The sequence below is a fragment of the Camarhynchus parvulus genome, chromosome 5, assembly GCF_901933205.1.
Source record: "Camarhynchus parvulus chromosome 5, STF_HiC, whole genome shotgun sequence".
NCBI lineage: Eukaryota > Metazoa > Chordata > Aves > Passeriformes > Thraupidae > Camarhynchus > Camarhynchus parvulus.
The window spans coordinates 25258966-25275649 of NC_044575.1; the positions used below are offsets into that span (position 1 = coordinate 25258966).

Here is a 16684-nt window from a genome sequence, read left to right on the forward strand (position 1 = left end):
GAGAGGCGGTGCCGGCAGCGCGGCCGCGCTCCACTCAGCGGCCGGGCCGGGCGGGGCCCCGCTCCCTGCAGCACACACCCTGGGAGCCGGGTGGGTTTGAGGTTCTTCTGAAAGAGGAGTTCGTCTGGGGTTTTTTCGAATACGATGATTTTTCTTTTGTTTTTTGGCCACAAGTCCGTCTCTAGAGGTTTAATTGTGCCTGCTGCTCTTCTGCGCTAAAATCTCAGTCCCTTGCGATGAAATCCGGAAACACTTTGACAGCTCCGATCTGAACGTAGAATCGCCCAAATGCTTTTCGTATTTTTGTGATGATGGTTGCTGACCTTGGATGCAAAAGAAATGTGTGACTAAGCGCCGTGGTGTTTAGCTGCGACATCGGGCAACTGTTTTAAACACAGTGAAAAATCTTAGTATAACAGGGAAATCTTTCTGTGAGACGTGTGTAGAAGATACGGCCATCAGTTCTAACCCTAGGTCCTGTCACCTTGCCCATTGATTTTACAGGAGATTTTAGTGGAGTGTAACACCGGATTCACTACAGTCTTGGGGAAATCAATAAAAAAATATTTTTTGTCCTTTGACATTAAAGTTTGTGCTCAGTAACTAAAAAAAAAAACCACAAAAAACAAAACAAAACAAAAACTTGGGATCTCCATTAAAAGCAAAGGAGTGGAGATTTTTGCTGAAACGGTGTTTAAACACTGTATTACAAATGTGCCTTTTGTGTGACACACTTATGGCTCCTTCAAAGCATCCATATCATATAAATCCCCTTTAGCTGGCCCAGCACATCTACTGTTTCACATTTTTATCTATGTACCTTTCTTCATCTTCCTTTCCATATTGAATGCTGCATTTTCTCAATATGCTCCGGGTCTTTTCTAAATACATCAGCAGGTTTAGATGTGCTCTCTTCATCTCCTTCCTCTCTATGCTGTTCCTCAAAGAACAGATGTTAGACTTTAGCAATGCTCAGTTCTGGGCATTTAACCACTTTGCCTTTCTTGGTTCCTTGCTTTGCATTTTATTTAGGGCTGTGCATATATTTTGCAACTTTCTTGTTGCAATTTCCATGCTGAGTCCAAAGATTTTATACCATTTCACATAGGGTCATGCTGACTGGTTTCCTCAGTTTTTAAAATCTCCTTTTCATAGTATTCCTTTAATTGTCATTTATTTTCTCTATGGCTTAATTAATACATAGTTAAGTTATCCTTGTAGTTACTTACTTCTCTATTTTACATCAGTAATTTCTTTTAAATTAGTCTTGTATCACCACATCTTTAGAGGTCTGACTGCTCCTAATTATTAATTATCTGCAAACATATCCGAGCTGTGGAAAACCTAAGTACTGCAGTGTGGAGTGAGGTTCCTTTCCCCCTTGTCTGTGGTGCTAAATCCAGTATTTAGTGACTGGAGAAGCTTACATAGCTCTCATGCCTTACAGGGCAGGTATGATACTGCCTCAGACTGTCCTCCGAGTCTCTGGGAATTCATGATTCAGTGCAGGACTGAGGCAGATGCAGAGCAATTGTATTTTTTCAGTCCCTAAAGATTTTCCAGCGAATGCCTCAATCAGTTTTTTGAATGCATAAAATTTTATCAACAGGAAAACTTAATTACATGTGTGCAGAACTACCTCACTGTTTAAACCTGCTGTTCACTAGTTTTGTCTGATCCTCTCAAGGTCTTGTGATAGAAGAGATGTGCACTGACTTCATGCATCTCTCTTTTCTGCCTTTCACTCCTCCTGTTCTTTTTCTGGGTTGCAGATGCCTCAGCTATTTGTACCTTGGGTGGAAGCAGTTCCACCTCCTTGATCAGGCCTGACATTTTCCTCTGTATTCTTGTTAAACATAGAAAACTGAAATACTGAGTAATTATTCCATGTAAGATTTTTGAAATGGAGTAAAGTGCTCATTGTTCTCCATGACCCTTTCGTGTCTGCTGGAAAGCAGCAGGAAGGGCAGGAAAGTGTTTGCACTCACACACCTCATTCTGCTTGTCTTCAGACTTCCTGCCTAGATGCTTCCTGCTGTCGGTGAAATAATTTTTGCCCTTCAGACAATAAAGCTCTAACTGTATATGGGAACCTGGGAGTGCTTCCAAATTCCCAGGTCTGGCTGTGCCCTCTGACTACATCCCGTCCCATACTATGATGAGATCCATGACCGCTGATGCAGTCTTGTTTACTCTCTTGTTTCCATGGGAGATAAACTCTGGGCATACAGTCCAGGAGCTCTCTGGGCTCTTGTAGCAAGCAGCTAAGTGTTCACTGGCCTAAGTGGCAAACAGAGGGGTTAAATCTCTATGCACCACCTAGGAGAAGACCCTCGACCTTGAGACCAAAGGCCATTCCATTTCTGCCCCACAATAACAGGATTTCTTGACAAAGAATACTACAGCAGAATTCAGGGGTGGGGAAGCCTGTAGGAAACATGGGCTTGTGGATACAAGATGTCTAATAAATAAAACTATAGCATTGAAGTAAAAAAAATTAGAAGAAGAATAAATGTAGATTTTTACAGATTCCATCTGTCAAAAACCCAGACTGCTTGCTGGAAAAGAGGTATGTTAGTCTCACAACCAAAGCCTCAGAATGTTAAAAGTTGATGCTCTGTTAACTTCAGTTGCTATACTCTACAGCAAGTTTAAAAAAATCACATTTGCATGAGTGACATTAGGTACACAATTTCAGTTTTGCTTTGTCTGTGTTTCTTGTGTTTTCGATGTAATAGTCTCAATCAATCTTAAAGAACGTTTGATATTATCAATATCATTTAAATCCAGCTTGCTAAAACAAATTAACATGAGCTGGTTCTTGTATAGATGGGTTTTAGTTGTAATCCTAAACTCAAGGGGTTCCAGAATCTTGCACTAGTTTACATCTAGGTCTGGAGCAGGTACACTTTCTTCTTCAATAATTCTTCAGCAGCTATGAAATATCCACATGTTTTCTCTGTCTTGCTATTAGAGGAAGAAGTACCTAAAATAAGTGGCTGAAACATGTATTTGATAGGAAAACTATTTATTTGCTGTAACTTCTACTCAGAAGTAGTGATTTATTATGTAAATTCAATATTTATTTACATTCACATAAAGATTTCTTAGTTCACAAATGGCTTCCTTGATTTTTTTTTAGAGACAATGGATTTTGTTCTCTGCTGCATTTCTGGACCGGCAATCCTCTGTTTCTACAGCACAGGTAGAACACAAACAGTCAGTGTAAACTTCCTCACACTTCCCTGTCCACACAGTTTGGCAGGTCACTTCTGCAAGTACAGAGAAGCAGAGCCTCACCTAGCCATGCTCCTGAGGATTTCAACAAGGGAAGCACATGAGTTCATTAAGGAAGAACTGGTTTTTCGAGTTTATTCCCTCCACTGACAGACAGGCTTAACATTTTTTGATGACAAATTAAATGCTATTCTTAGCGTTCTTTGGCTTGTCTTCACTTCCTAATAAAATTCCTTTTCTTCTTCATCAATAGGATGATCCTTTATTTCATATTCCCCGGTGCTGGGCAGCCAGCTGAGTGCTGGGTTCCCTCTCTGGCAGGCACAGGCAGGCCATGGCCATCAGGTGGTTTTTGCAGCACTTGCTCTTTCTTGTGCTGCTTTTTCCTCTCCACAGCTGTACGCAAGGCCTGAAGAATCAAATCTTTGTTGTTCTGGATGTTGTAGTAACTTAGATTCACCAGTTTGTCAAAATTTTCCTCTGAATAGCTCAGATTGTTTATGTAATACGGGCCACAGGCATTGGTAACATCAACCTCGCCCTCTGCCATCTCCGAGGGACTACGCTTCACACCTAACAGACAAACAATGGTTTGGTTAATTTGCAGAAAACAATTCAGGTCTGGGTGTTTCCCAGGCATGCACAAATAGTGGATCACAAACCTAAACTAAATCAGTTTTTTGCTCGACTCTGCACCGATGGGGCACGGCATATGAGCAGGCTGAGCTTCTATCTATCTGCTAATACATAGAATAAATAGGTTTTTGGAAGGGAAGAGATCAATTAATTTTGTTGGATTCTGAAGATTACTGGAATCCATTCTGTGCCTTTAACTGCTAAAGGACAGCTGAAGATCCCACTCATGGGGCAGAGACCTGAGGAGGTGGAGATCCACTGCTGTGTGGTACCCTGTAATCCCACCTCAGAGTTTCACCCCAGCCAGCAGCTAAGCAACACAGCTGCTTGTTCAGTACACTCTGACCACGGGGTGGGGAGAGAACCAGAAGAGCAAAGGGAGAAAATGAGGGTGGAGATAAAGGCAGTTTAATGGGACAGAAAAGGAAGAGCAACATAATTCTCATTCCAGATCCCAAACAAGCACTATTCCAGCTGCTAAGAAGAAAATTAACTCTTTCCCAGATCAAACCAGGTTCACATATGTTTTTATGCTTCCTCACTCATCATTTGCACAGACCCTTTGGTTTTCTTGACAGTTGGCGTGAGGGAAAGAGAGCATTAGCAACCCAGAAGTGGTAGGTAATACTGTCAGAGAGACTATCAGAAACATGAGAACTCTCTCTCCAGTGAGACCATTACATTGCCAAGAGGGTATTACTGTAGGAGACAAGCACCCTCCACAGTCACAGATACCTGCACCCCCTGAGCCATGGCAGGGGAGTAGGCACTGGGAAAAGTCAGCATCTCCCTGACAAGACCTCATGCATTTGGGGAATCTTTTCTACCAACATGGATCTAACAACGTCAATCAAAGGGTTCTGATTTTCCTTGAGGGGTCTCTCAGTGTCCAATAGATGTACTCAGCTGTGCAAAGAAAGTTACAGTGAACTGGTGCCACTCAACTGAAGCAGTCTAAATGTCCCACAGAGAATTCCCTTTCTACTTGACTATGGAATAGCTTAAGAGTGCAGTAGTTAAGCAGTTTGAATATGTCAGTTTTACTTGTTTACTGCCCAGACTCTAAATTCCCTTTCTGAACAAGCGGATGGATGAATTGCCTATGGAAAAACTGTCTGTTCATGTGATTGTACTAAAACTTCACATGCTGTACAATTTAGATCTGGGCTAGGGCATGGGACTGAAGCCCTATCAATTAAGCTGATCTCTGCCTGTCACTAACAAAAGGCAGACATCCTTTTCCAGCCTCACAGGACCTTCTACAGCATCCATCCTGCTGCTGTGGAGGTCAGGTCTCAGCTCCAAGGTATCAATCCTCCCAAAAAATCTGCCCGCACAGAGCCCTTTCATGGCAGCTCAGCTGACCCTTTGCTCAGGGGGCATGACGAGGACCCTTCTTTCTCTTCCTGTTTAGTCTCATCTTGCAGCTACCAGCTGAACTGGTTGGGCAACACAAGCTTGCCTCAAGTGTATGCAATAGGCAGATATTGTGCAGGTCTTCAAATCAATTTTCTTCATACCTAGCAATGCCCATTTTTAGACTTGCTGATAATTTATGTTGACATTTAACATCTGCACATCATCAGATGTACACCTGATAGTAGATAACTGAATGAGGCTAGGCATCCCTCATTTCTGGAAATTAGTGAGGGGAAGAAGGCCAGCAAACTCCCTCACAGAGCAATACACAAGAGCAGTTCAGTATAGAAGAGCAGAACAGAAGCTAAATCTCAGTTCTCCTTCCACTTCTTTCTTCTTTTATACTTTCTTTAATTCTTTCTACAAAAGGCAACTGCAGAAAGCAACTTTTGGGCTATCTCATCAGTGGTGAGAGCTGGAGTAGAATGGTGTGTATACATGCATAAATACCCTTAGTCTATTTGAATCCTGTTCAAAACCCCAGTTGTACACCTCAAATGAAGTCAATCAACAAAACAAAAGTACTGTATTATCTTTTACAACTTAATACAAAAGGATAAGGATTGACACGATTGGGACAATAGTTTCTGCATTTGTTTTGGTTTTAAATTGAATGTACCATGTACTAACATAGAACTTCTGGCTTTCAAGTATACTGTGGGGCTTTGACATGAACTCACAATCTGAGTTAGGAATTTTAGCATCTGGAGAAGGAGTAACTGAGGCTTTGGTAGCAAGAGAATATTATGGCATGTGGGATATGGTACCAGGACTTAGAATTCATCTGTTTAGAAGTCAATCTGCTATTGACACTCTTTAAATTTCAAAGGGAACAGAACACTGTTGGAATGGCTCAGTGTTGTACTTTCATCACTTCACTGTGCTTCACTGTTACATTTTCATCACTTTGCTAGTTCATACTTTTGGTTTCAAGGTTATCTGCCTAACTGTAGCCTGGAAATTATTTTAAACAATGAAATCCATAGACTCCTTGGAGCATTCTCTAACAGGAGAGGATGACAAGTATGAGAGGAAATTACCCCTGCTAATTTCTGCTACAGCAGATAAACAAAATATTGTTTTCCTCAATTAACTGCAATCTGCATATGAAAAGCCAAAAAAATCTGAAGAGGAAAATATGTGCCAAAGGCTAATCCCACATGATCCTCTACTGTCCAGGAAAAATCACATATTTTAAGTTTCTTTATATGGTTCATATCTAAGCAAAGATAGTTCAAGTTTGTTATTACAGTGTGATCTGAAAACCAGATATTATCCAGTAAAAAAGGAAAAGAAAGTGGCCACTGGCTGTTAATGTGATAGGTAACTGTTAACTTACCAGGTGCTTTGTATTCCCTGAAGGTGTCATTTACTAGAGGGAAAAATATCACAATAGGTGTTTCTGGGCTCTCTTTATCACCAACAATGTAGCATTCCTTCAGATGAGGAGTTTCCTGATCATCTGGCACCTTTGTAGGAAAAGGAATTCCCTGTTTTGCGAAGTATTTAGAGGCATCTTTGAGGGGCTGGTTGCCACAATAGGAAAACAAAACAAAAGAAAACATCAGGACATATGGGAAGAACTTTGAATTTGACCAAAATCTATTTTCACTGGGAATATTTGTGGGGCAAGTAACAGGTTCTGACAGATTATGGTACATATCCAATTTAGGTGTAGGTTGAGGTTGTTTATGGAGCCAAGCCTTGGAAGGCCAGAGTTAAGTGAGATGGATCTGACTCCACACGTCTCTGAAAATCTACGCTGGCTATGTTTCACATTTGGCTATGAAGAAGTTGCCTTTAGACAACTTTTTATTCCTAAGGAATTTAACATTCCTAAATGCAAACTGTTGTTGCATTTATTTGCATATCTAGTCTTCTACATCAAACCTATTGTTGCAGTTATATTGTCCTACAGGTACATTTTTCCTTGCACAGGAATATGTATGATTGCATTGAGAAATATTAGACAATGTTTAAAGGCAATTAGCTTCATTCATTCTACTTCTGACTGCCTTCAAATCAGCTAAAACCACTTACATGCAAAAAGGGGCAGGTACAGTTTACTAAATGATTACTTCCCAATAAAATTTGTACTGTTCCACAAACACATGTGACCCCCAGTTAACAGCAAACTGTTAACTTATCAACACTTCCCAGATATTGGGGAAAAACAAAAGTTTCTATGAGTAGAGGATCAGCCATTCTAGGAATTCAGCGATGAAACAGAGAAGTCAGTGAAGAAGAATGTGCAAGACTCACCCCTGTCTGTGAACCTGAGCTGTAGTTGAAATGCAAAATGACATCCACTTTCCTTTCTGGCCTCATAAGGGGTGGGTAACTGGTGGCAAAGGCAAATGCAGTATCAATCAGGATGAGGTAGTCTGTTGCTGTTGTCAGGTGGTTGGGCTGGGAGTCCAGCTCACAGTCTAGGAAAGAAGCAAGTTTTTTCAGAGAAAGTGCCCAAGGCAAGGGAAGTGCCGAGGAAAGTCTACTGTAAACAAAAAGGGACTTCAACTTTTCTTTTTCCTAGACCTACCTATCTAGCTGATGGCTGCAGTTCAGTAATTTCTCAATTCCTCATCTGGCTTCCCCTTTTTTTACTCTTTAGTCTGCAATTTCTTTGGTTTTCCTCTGACTAAAAGGGATTAACTTGGGGCTCAGAAGAGTAGACTTAGTTCATCTTGTGTGTGACTCTGATCAGGTTGGTGTGGTTTTTGTTTTTTTTTTTTTTGTTTTTTTTTTTTTTTTTTTTTTTTTTTTTTTTTGTCTTTTCTGTTAATATGAAACAAATTAAAACGGCACCTCACTCTCTCAACACAGTAGAAGGACTAAATGTGTTGGGCATGTTGCTCACTATGAGAACTGGCACACAGCTACAATTTTACATGGAATAACTAGTGCCAGACTGAACAAAAAAAATCCCCACCTGGATGACAGGGAATACTGTTACAAAGGTTATATCTTACTTAGAAGTAAAAATGTAACAGGAAACAAAGCTCCCTGCCACGTCCCTTGAGCATGGGTGGCTAATTGGGACTCTTCTCACCTATCAGTTGTGGGACTTCATGAATTTTTTTGAACGACTTAGTTTGAAGCCTCTCCTGATGACTAATTTTAGCTTTTAGTGACAAACAGTGTCAAATACTATCAGAACAAAACAAAAAAGCAGTTAGCTTGATAACTTTTAAAGGATTGTTTCTTTTTCACGAGGATGGTTTAAATTGTAACTCAAAGCAGGGTGTTGTTACCATACCTTTCCACTTGGAAAACTCGCTCTCTAGGTAGTTGTTGTTTATCTGGAGGCCTTTCAGGAAGTTATGGATTTCTGAGGCTGCTGGACGTAACATTGCAACATCTCGGAATATTTCTGAAAAGCTGTCAGGAGGAGAAACCACTCGAGTATCCAGCTCATTTGGTCTTGTAGGGAATAAGGCTTCATCATCTGCAGAAGAAAGAATAACAGCTTATATATGTGAAGTCAGTCTGTGCAGTCATCTCTTAGTTTAGTATGTTTGGAAAATTTGGACTTCTTTCTCTTTTTACTTGCAGGATTTTCACAAATCTCATTGGTTTTTTAGCTAAGCTTTGAAAAATCCCTTTCTTCTTCTCACTTCACAGTGATAAAAGCTTTTTTTTGTACTGCAAAAGACTCCACTTCACCTACTAGAAATTTCTTTGCTCTGCTATGGTTTTATCTATTAAATTGCACTTAACTGTGTTTTTTTTGCTACTCCATGCCACATTTTCTCTCTCAGACACATAAAAAGCCACACAATAACAATCTCTAAGCCACACAAACATAATTAATGTTCCTCACTAGCAAATACAGAATCCTTGATTTAACAACCAGAAATTACTCCCTTGCAATTGCTAGAAGATAAAATAAATAAGCCTTTTTGAAATACTTCTCTTCCTTGTCATCTTTTCTTTGTAATGTGTTTGTCTTGAATATTTGTCCTTGAAATCTGACCCTGCAGATCTTTCATAATTTTGTATCACGTTTTGCAAATCTCATCCTTATGACTAGTTTGGAATGACTTCCAACAGTACTGAAGTTTGTGTCAATGATTTGTAGACTTCAGAGATGCAAGGATGTTGTTTGCTCCCATGCTCTCTGATTTTTCTATGATGGATCCTGTGGGTCCTTTTCACATACAACTGAAATAATTGCCATATGTAGTACATGGCATGAATTTCCTTCTGGTTTACATGTGGATAATGGAATTGCCTGAAGAGAATGTTCTAAAAGGGCTTTGAAAAATTCAGTAAGAGAGCAGCAGCACAGAGGGAAAAAAAAAAACCAACAAAATAATCACATAAGAATAGCCCACCTATGTCAGTAATTTTGTCTCGTGTCCATTTGTGCCAGAAGTCTTCTGAATTAACAGATATATACCAAGCATCCATGAGATTCAAGGAAAATACACTGCTCCAGATCCCTGTGGCATAGAATGTATTTGACAAAAAATAAACGGGGTGCAAAGGAATTTGATGTAAAACTTTCAAATAACTGTGTCACTGGACACTTCAGGGAACAGGGGCATAAATGTCCTTTAATAATTCTAGAGAAGGTAGGAAGAAAGAGCCAAGGTGTAGAAAGAGGGTGGTGACCTGACATGTAAAATGACACCCACTTTCCTTTCTGATCACAGAAGGGAAGACCTGGGTCCTTACCAGAAACTGCAGCCAGGGACAGAGAGATTCTATGTTGCTTCTTTACGCCTCACCATTAGCTGTAGTGAAATCTCCACACAAGCAAAAAGTTTCAACTTCTTAAAAAACCCCTCAAACTTCCTTTTTCCTTTATGCAGTTGGTGGAATTAGAAAGAACAATGAGGCAAGACATTGCTTTCGCAAAGGGAAGAAAGGTTTCCTTACTGCTTTCACTTTTTTATGCAAGATGGAAAAAAATATAAATATTACAACCTATTTGCACTCTGAAATGGAAATTTTATCTTAAGAATTAATCAGGGCTAGATGTGGCAGGAACTTTGTAGATAAAAAGGTGCATTTTAGAGACTCAGGGTGCAGAAGAAATGGAGGATTTAACTTAGCAGCCATGATACACAACTTTTGTTGCTGACAAATATATATATGTATTGCAAAGGTCTCATGTCAGTACACATAACCACAGATGAAATCAAGAAATCTGTTAAGATGAATAAGATCACAGAGAAAATGAAAAATCCTGCAGATTGTGACCTGTTATCAGTTCTGGTATTTTACCATATAATACTCCTGGTAGATAAAAACACACTAAATGTTTAATTTCAGAAGAGGGGTTTGTGCAGGAGCAGATTATATTATACTGCTTTTTCCCAGAACAACAAATCACCTTCCAGAAAGCAGATTCTGGATTCTGGGACTTTCTTCATCAGGCGACCCATGAAGAACTCACTGCCAAAATCTTCTGCAGGAATGAAGGCACCATATTTTGGGAATCCTACCTCATAAGGGGTGAATTCCACCCATTCTAAAAGAAAAGGCATAAGACAGACTGATTACAGCAGCAGAGGCATAATTATTTGAATAATACATGATATTGGCCAGGTAAAGGCAGACTGGTTTCTAATTAACACCCTTTGCAACAGGCATTTATTCACTGTACATTTCACAGCGATGAACATACAGAACAAATTTTCCTCTTACACCTATATGTCTGTATAAACTTTTTGACAGTTTCTGTGCATAATGTGCACAGAAGTGCAGAAGTACATAGTGTCTTCTGTTGTCTTGCCTTTGACCCTGAATACTGAATTTTACAAAGGTATTTAAAATATTAGCTATTAAATATCTCCTTTGAGGTGGATTAGCCTTCAGAGTATTTGTGCATTGAATTGATATCCTTATCTAATCTTAAATTGACCCCAATTGGGATTAAATATTAAATGCAATTCTGGAGTATTGTTACCTCTAAAATCCTGGTCGCTGATTTTATCCTTCACATTGAGAGAGAGGTAGATGGGCAGGGGGTTTTGACCCTGATTTAGTGCCTGCTGCTGATCCGTGAGCTTATGGCAGTCCTCCTGTTTTGAAAAACGACAGTAGCTCAGCACAATTGGATGACACAAAGAGCCTCCCACTTAATCTAAACCTGGGTTCTGACAATGCAGTGCATACATGACTCCAACTAGGAGTTGCTTAGTTTAGAGAGGTGCTGTCATCCCTATCCCTGTCCCTCACTTGCCCCAACACTTCAGCACAAAAATAATCTACATTCTTATGTTGAAAGAATATGGTAAGGAGAAAATGCTGTTAACCACATTTTTTATTTCACAAAAAATGTCTGGGAATGGGAAAAGCACTCTTGACAGGAAATATTTCATTATGAAAGAGTAAGCCCTTCTCTGACTGCCTAGAAAAACACATTTTCCTCAGAGCTGTGACAGAGACAAGGCTCACGCAGACTGTTCAGCAAGCCTTGGCCCTTCTGCTGCAGACCTCAGGCAGGGTGGAAAGGGTAGGATGGTTTGGGAGCAGAACCAAGGTTTGGGAGTGTGCTCCTACAAGCAGAACTGCAGGTGCTCCCCTTCAGCAGAGCCCGTGGAAAGATGGCTGTGTCATCAGGTTTCCCTTGGGCTACTGCTGGCCAGGGAACAGGGCTGTGAGGACACTCACAGCTCCCTGCTGAACACAACCCCAGGGAGTCTCTACCACTGTGCTATGACCAGGCAGTAGAAATGTTGCTGTGTGGGGGGTTAATCACATTACAGGGGGAATGTTTTCTCATTCTAAAGCATAAATGGCCTAGTGGGAAAGAAATATTCATGAAGATTAAAATAGAGCCTGAACACATCTCTTGATGAAAATATTTGCAGGGTGATGTCTTATTAACAGCTCAGATATACTGTCTTTGGGCTTGTGATTTTTCTTTGCCTTGCCTTATTGTGCAGCTCTTTTAAAAGAACAGCAGGATTTTCCTTCAAATATTTACATGTGAATTCACAGGATCACAGAATGGTTGGGGTTGGAAGGGCCCTTAAAAATCACTTAGTTCCAATCCCACTGCCATAGGCAGGGACACTTTCCACAAGACGAGGTTGCTCCCCATCCAATCTGGTCTTAAACACCTCCAGAGACAGGGGGTCCACAATCTCTCTGGGAACTACTACCCTCATAGTGAAGAATTCTTCCTAATACCTAATCTAAACCTACCCTCCTTCATTTTAAGGCCATTTCCCCCTTGTCCTACCACTGCATGCCCTTGTGAATAGTCTCTCTCCAACCTTCTTGTAAGCCCCTTCTACATTCTGTGAGAAATAAATTAAAAGAGGTTCATACGGTAAGTTTCCTGTTATTTCTTTTCATTCCCATCCTTTCTGTACCAGGTGTGATGTTAAGATCTGTATAATACAGCCAACAAGCATGGTACAATGGTACAATGAATGGTACTGCCTAGACACACGCTTTAGGCATCTATATGAAAAACAAACATGCAAAAATACCATTTTGCATAAGGGTGGTCAAACATTGGCATGTGTTGACCAGAGAATTTGTGGTGTCTTCAGCTGTGGAGATATTCAAAGCCCATAGTTCAGGGTAGTTGGCCCTTCCTAATCCTGCTTGGACAAGATGAACTCCAGAGGTCCCTTCCAATCTCAACTAGTTTTTGATTTACTGTCTTTCCTCACTGCTGTATTCACTGGATATTCAAATCTGAAGAGAAAGGTGCTGTTATTGTACCTTATCATGTAACATAGTTTCAATGATGAGTCCCCACAGGTCTGTGAAACACAGCTGATGTCCTTCCTGTTTCCTCTGGCACAACTCTTCCAAATAGTATTTCAGACGATCAGGGGCAAAACAAGCAAGAAACTTATTTTTAAGTACATGCTTTCGGGCATCATTGAGGGTTTCCTTGAGATCCTTTTGGGACCAGTCAGGATCTTCATACAAATTTGACATGGTCCTAAAAAAATGAACAAACAAAAAAACCCCACAAGGGAAAATGTGAGCTCTGAAACAGAGCTTTGGGAAGTTATGGAGGTTTGTGTATTATTGTCTTCATTTATATGAAAAAACACCATGTGTTTGGTACTATCCACATATTTAGTTAATTGCAAATGTGGGAAAATATCCACTGAAAGAAACAACAACAAAATAGAAGCAGAAAAAGAAAGCCTTTTCTTGATAGTTAAGATCATATAACTCGAGATCACTCCTTGACGTCAATTATGGAAAATTCCCATGTTCTTATCTTGCTCTTACCATGTTGTTCCAGATAAACCAGTGATATATGAGACACAGTCCAAGACATTCATTTCCTGCACACTGAGGAGGTGAGCATACATGGCTGTCAGAGCTCTGGTTCCACCTCCTGTTGTCATGATTGCCACCACAGGTACCTGTTCAATCCCAAAATACATGCATTTAGCAACATGGCCTGAGAAGGGACAGAGTTCTGATTAGAAGGAGAAATTTACAGCGCTGATAAAGTAGTGAAAACATGACACCAACGTGAAGAACGTGAAGTCCAACATGAAGAAACACCTGAATTAATAATGGAGCAGGTAAGGAGTAAGAAATACTTCGTATTTTCCTCTGTCAAGCAGCTCTGCAATAGAATATGAAATCCATTATCACATTTTCAGTGCTCAATTTGAAAACCATTAACACAGAGCAGCAAAAAATTAGAGGAAGTGTTACCTTCTTTCATCTGAATCAGATTATTATCAGACCAGAAAATATCAGTGCTTTCTCACAATTTCCATGTGGGCAGTAATAACTTCTATTTTCCTGAAGTTTGCTGAAACTATTGTACAGCTATTCTACAGGCCATACTAGAAATGTCATGACTGATGGATTTAAGAGCACAGGCCAGTTCAGAACCCCTGAAACCAGAGGCTGGTGACACCATTCCCTTTTAAAATTTCTGGAGGGAAAGAGGAACCATGCTCACTCCACCTGCTACATGTGTATTTACAGTACTGGGTATGCAAGTGAGCTGCAATTATTGGCTTCTGTGATCATACAGAAATCCAGGGGCTTCTGGGCAGTCCTAGAAACAGAATTAATTTATAAGCATGAATTGGCTTCTTTAACAGTAAAGACAGTTACTGTGCATTGGAGTGAATGAATGTCATATGCAAATCAGAAAAATATAGAGAGACTGTATGCTCTGCAGGGAAGTATGGGCTCTACATCTGAGGGGAAGGGAATGACCCATGGCTGGCATTGAAAGGCAGACTCTTGTATCTGAAAGGTCCAGCTGTGCAAGAAAAGCTGAACTCAGTTTAGGTCCAAACAAGAAAAATTTATCATGTCTGCATTTGAGATTAGGCTTCATGCTACAGTCACAGCTGCATAAATAGACACCTGATTTTCCCCTGCCTTAAAATTTCTGCTATCAATCCTGTTTGCTGAGCAAGATGAAGTCAGACTGGCAGCGTGCTATGCTCAGACAACAGGACCCTAAATGGTGGCACAAATTATACACAAAATAAAATCCAGTTTTAGCCGTGAGGGAATGAAGTGCTGGATCCACTGTTCAGATCTGGCCAAAAAGAAACTTTGGCCTTGGCTCTGAGAGCACCAAGCCCTTCTCTATATAGGACAGACTGCTACTGAACACAAAGCTAGATTCTCTAGCTTCAGGGCTACAGGCTTTTTATTCATGTTTGTGATGAGTACTCATTCCTTCCCTAGAATAGAGAAAAGAAGTCAGCCACTGAGAAAAGAACTCAGCTGTAGCTTGTACATGAAACTACAGCATTTCCAAAAAATGTGACCATCAATGCTATGTTTTGACACTTATCTGTGCAGAAAGCAGAGAATAATTATGTCTCAGATACCTCATCGTCCTGCAAGTCGTCTTCCAGATGGAGAATGTCCTTCAAAGCAACTGCAACCACCTTCTTCCTCTTGCGAATGAAATCCTGTTCCTGGGCACACAGATCAAACCCCAGGCGTACATCTAGGTCTTCCTGGCTGCAACAAGGATCGGGTATCATACATCACATTTGTAGTCTAAGCCAGCATCTTAATTGCTTTACTTCATAAATAGACATGCCTTCAATGCCAGGTCTACATAAAGCAAAGGAGGAAGATATTAAATGTTCTGTTTTTTTCCTTGGAGAAAAACAGTCCATCTACCTTTGAACTGAAAGGATTTTTTTTTTCTCTCTGCCAAAGATGCCTGGAATTAAATATAGCTACAAATGGCAGCCGTTCCTTTTCAGACATAAATCCAGACGCCTGCAGAGGGCAGTGTTTCAGAGGTGGCTTTAAAAAGCTTTGTGGACTTCCACTGATACCTGCGAAACGTTCTACTGAAGTCGTAGATTTGCATGATCAGATGCTCTTTTGATGCTTAAAAGCACTGCATTTGTGGTTTGAAAGCTGCTGTGAAAATCTTGCATAGGCTTCTAAGGAAGAAGTTTTCAAATGACAGCTGTAAATTGTGTGTGTATTTCACAGTATATTTACTGAAAATAAACAGCATGATGGAAAAAGCACCTACTTTTCTGGAAATTCTCTCCTGTTACAATATGGAACATAATGTAATATAGCCATCTTATAAATTTTACTAAGGCCTGAATAATATTCCCAAACACACAGTGTGTTTCCTCCTTTAGAAATAAGCAATCACTTCACTGAGTTTATTTGCATTTATCTCTTTGAGTAGACATTAAAACAATAAATGCAAGTACATTTATGATTTCATATTTTTTCACATCTTAGAGTATCCAGGCACTCTGATTTTGATCTTTCAGTGGAAGAAAACAGTTAAAGAGACCCTTTGGGAAACATAAAATGTTTTTTCAATCAGCTTTGAAATGTTGCTTTTACTGAGAATCTGCATTTGGCAATAAATAGTAGAGGTATCAGCATGTCTACAGTAGCCCTTGCCATGTAATATTGATTGCAGCACAGTATGAATAGAAAATTGGTATTTTCTTTATAAAACCTTTTCTTAACTCCCTCTCCCATTACAAAAACTCTATGGCTGAAAATCTTTGCATTATGTACTGAGTGTATTTTTTTTATAGTCTGAAATAAGGATGGACTAGCATTCAGGACAAAGGCAGTAGTAACAAAGAGATTGGAACTTGATTTACAACTATCTAAATACAAAGAACCAAGGGGAAAACAAGGCGAAAACCACAGGTGTCTTACCATTTTTTCACCTTAAGGAGCAAATCAAATTTTCTGTGCTGAAAATTGAAAAGGTAAAATGATGAATACTGATATTTTGTTTAAAATAGTCCCTTTCCCCCATTCAGACTGAGACACGGATCTTTTGGGTCATCATTATACCAACAAAACACTGAGTCTCAAAAAACTGAGATATCTTCTCAATATTTCAATAGTAACCAGAGATATGCACTGATTTAATAGATAAGACTTTAGTACACTATCATCTGTAGTCCCCGTGTTATCTCTCTCATAA

At 39.9% G+C, this 16684-nt stretch overlaps 1 protein-coding gene across 1 annotated transcript in view; it reads right to left on the bottom strand.

The window, feature by feature from the left end:
- Positions 1-3499: 3499 nt before the first annotated feature.
- The window catches only part of LOC115904542 (cytosolic phospholipase A2 epsilon-like), a 32305-nt gene continuing 19120 nt past the window's right edge, over positions 3500-16684 (bottom strand). Inside the window, exons 12-22 of the mRNA XM_030950032.1 lie at positions 16411-16448; positions 15087-15222; positions 13504-13640; positions 12979-13204; positions 11207-11321; positions 10631-10768; positions 9627-9734; positions 8549-8737; positions 7555-7721; positions 6632-6818; positions 3500-3810 (exon numbers count right to left, since the gene is read on the bottom strand). Of these exons, the coding sequence (XP_030805892.1) occupies positions 3500-3810; positions 6632-6818; positions 7555-7721; positions 8549-8737; positions 9627-9734; positions 10631-10768; positions 11207-11321; positions 12979-13204; positions 13504-13640; positions 15087-15222; positions 16411-16448 (1752 nt within the window). The remainder of the gene's footprint in view (positions 3811-6631; positions 6819-7554; positions 7722-8548; positions 8738-9626; positions 9735-10630; positions 10769-11206; positions 11322-12978; positions 13205-13503; positions 13641-15086; positions 15223-16410; positions 16449-16684) is intronic.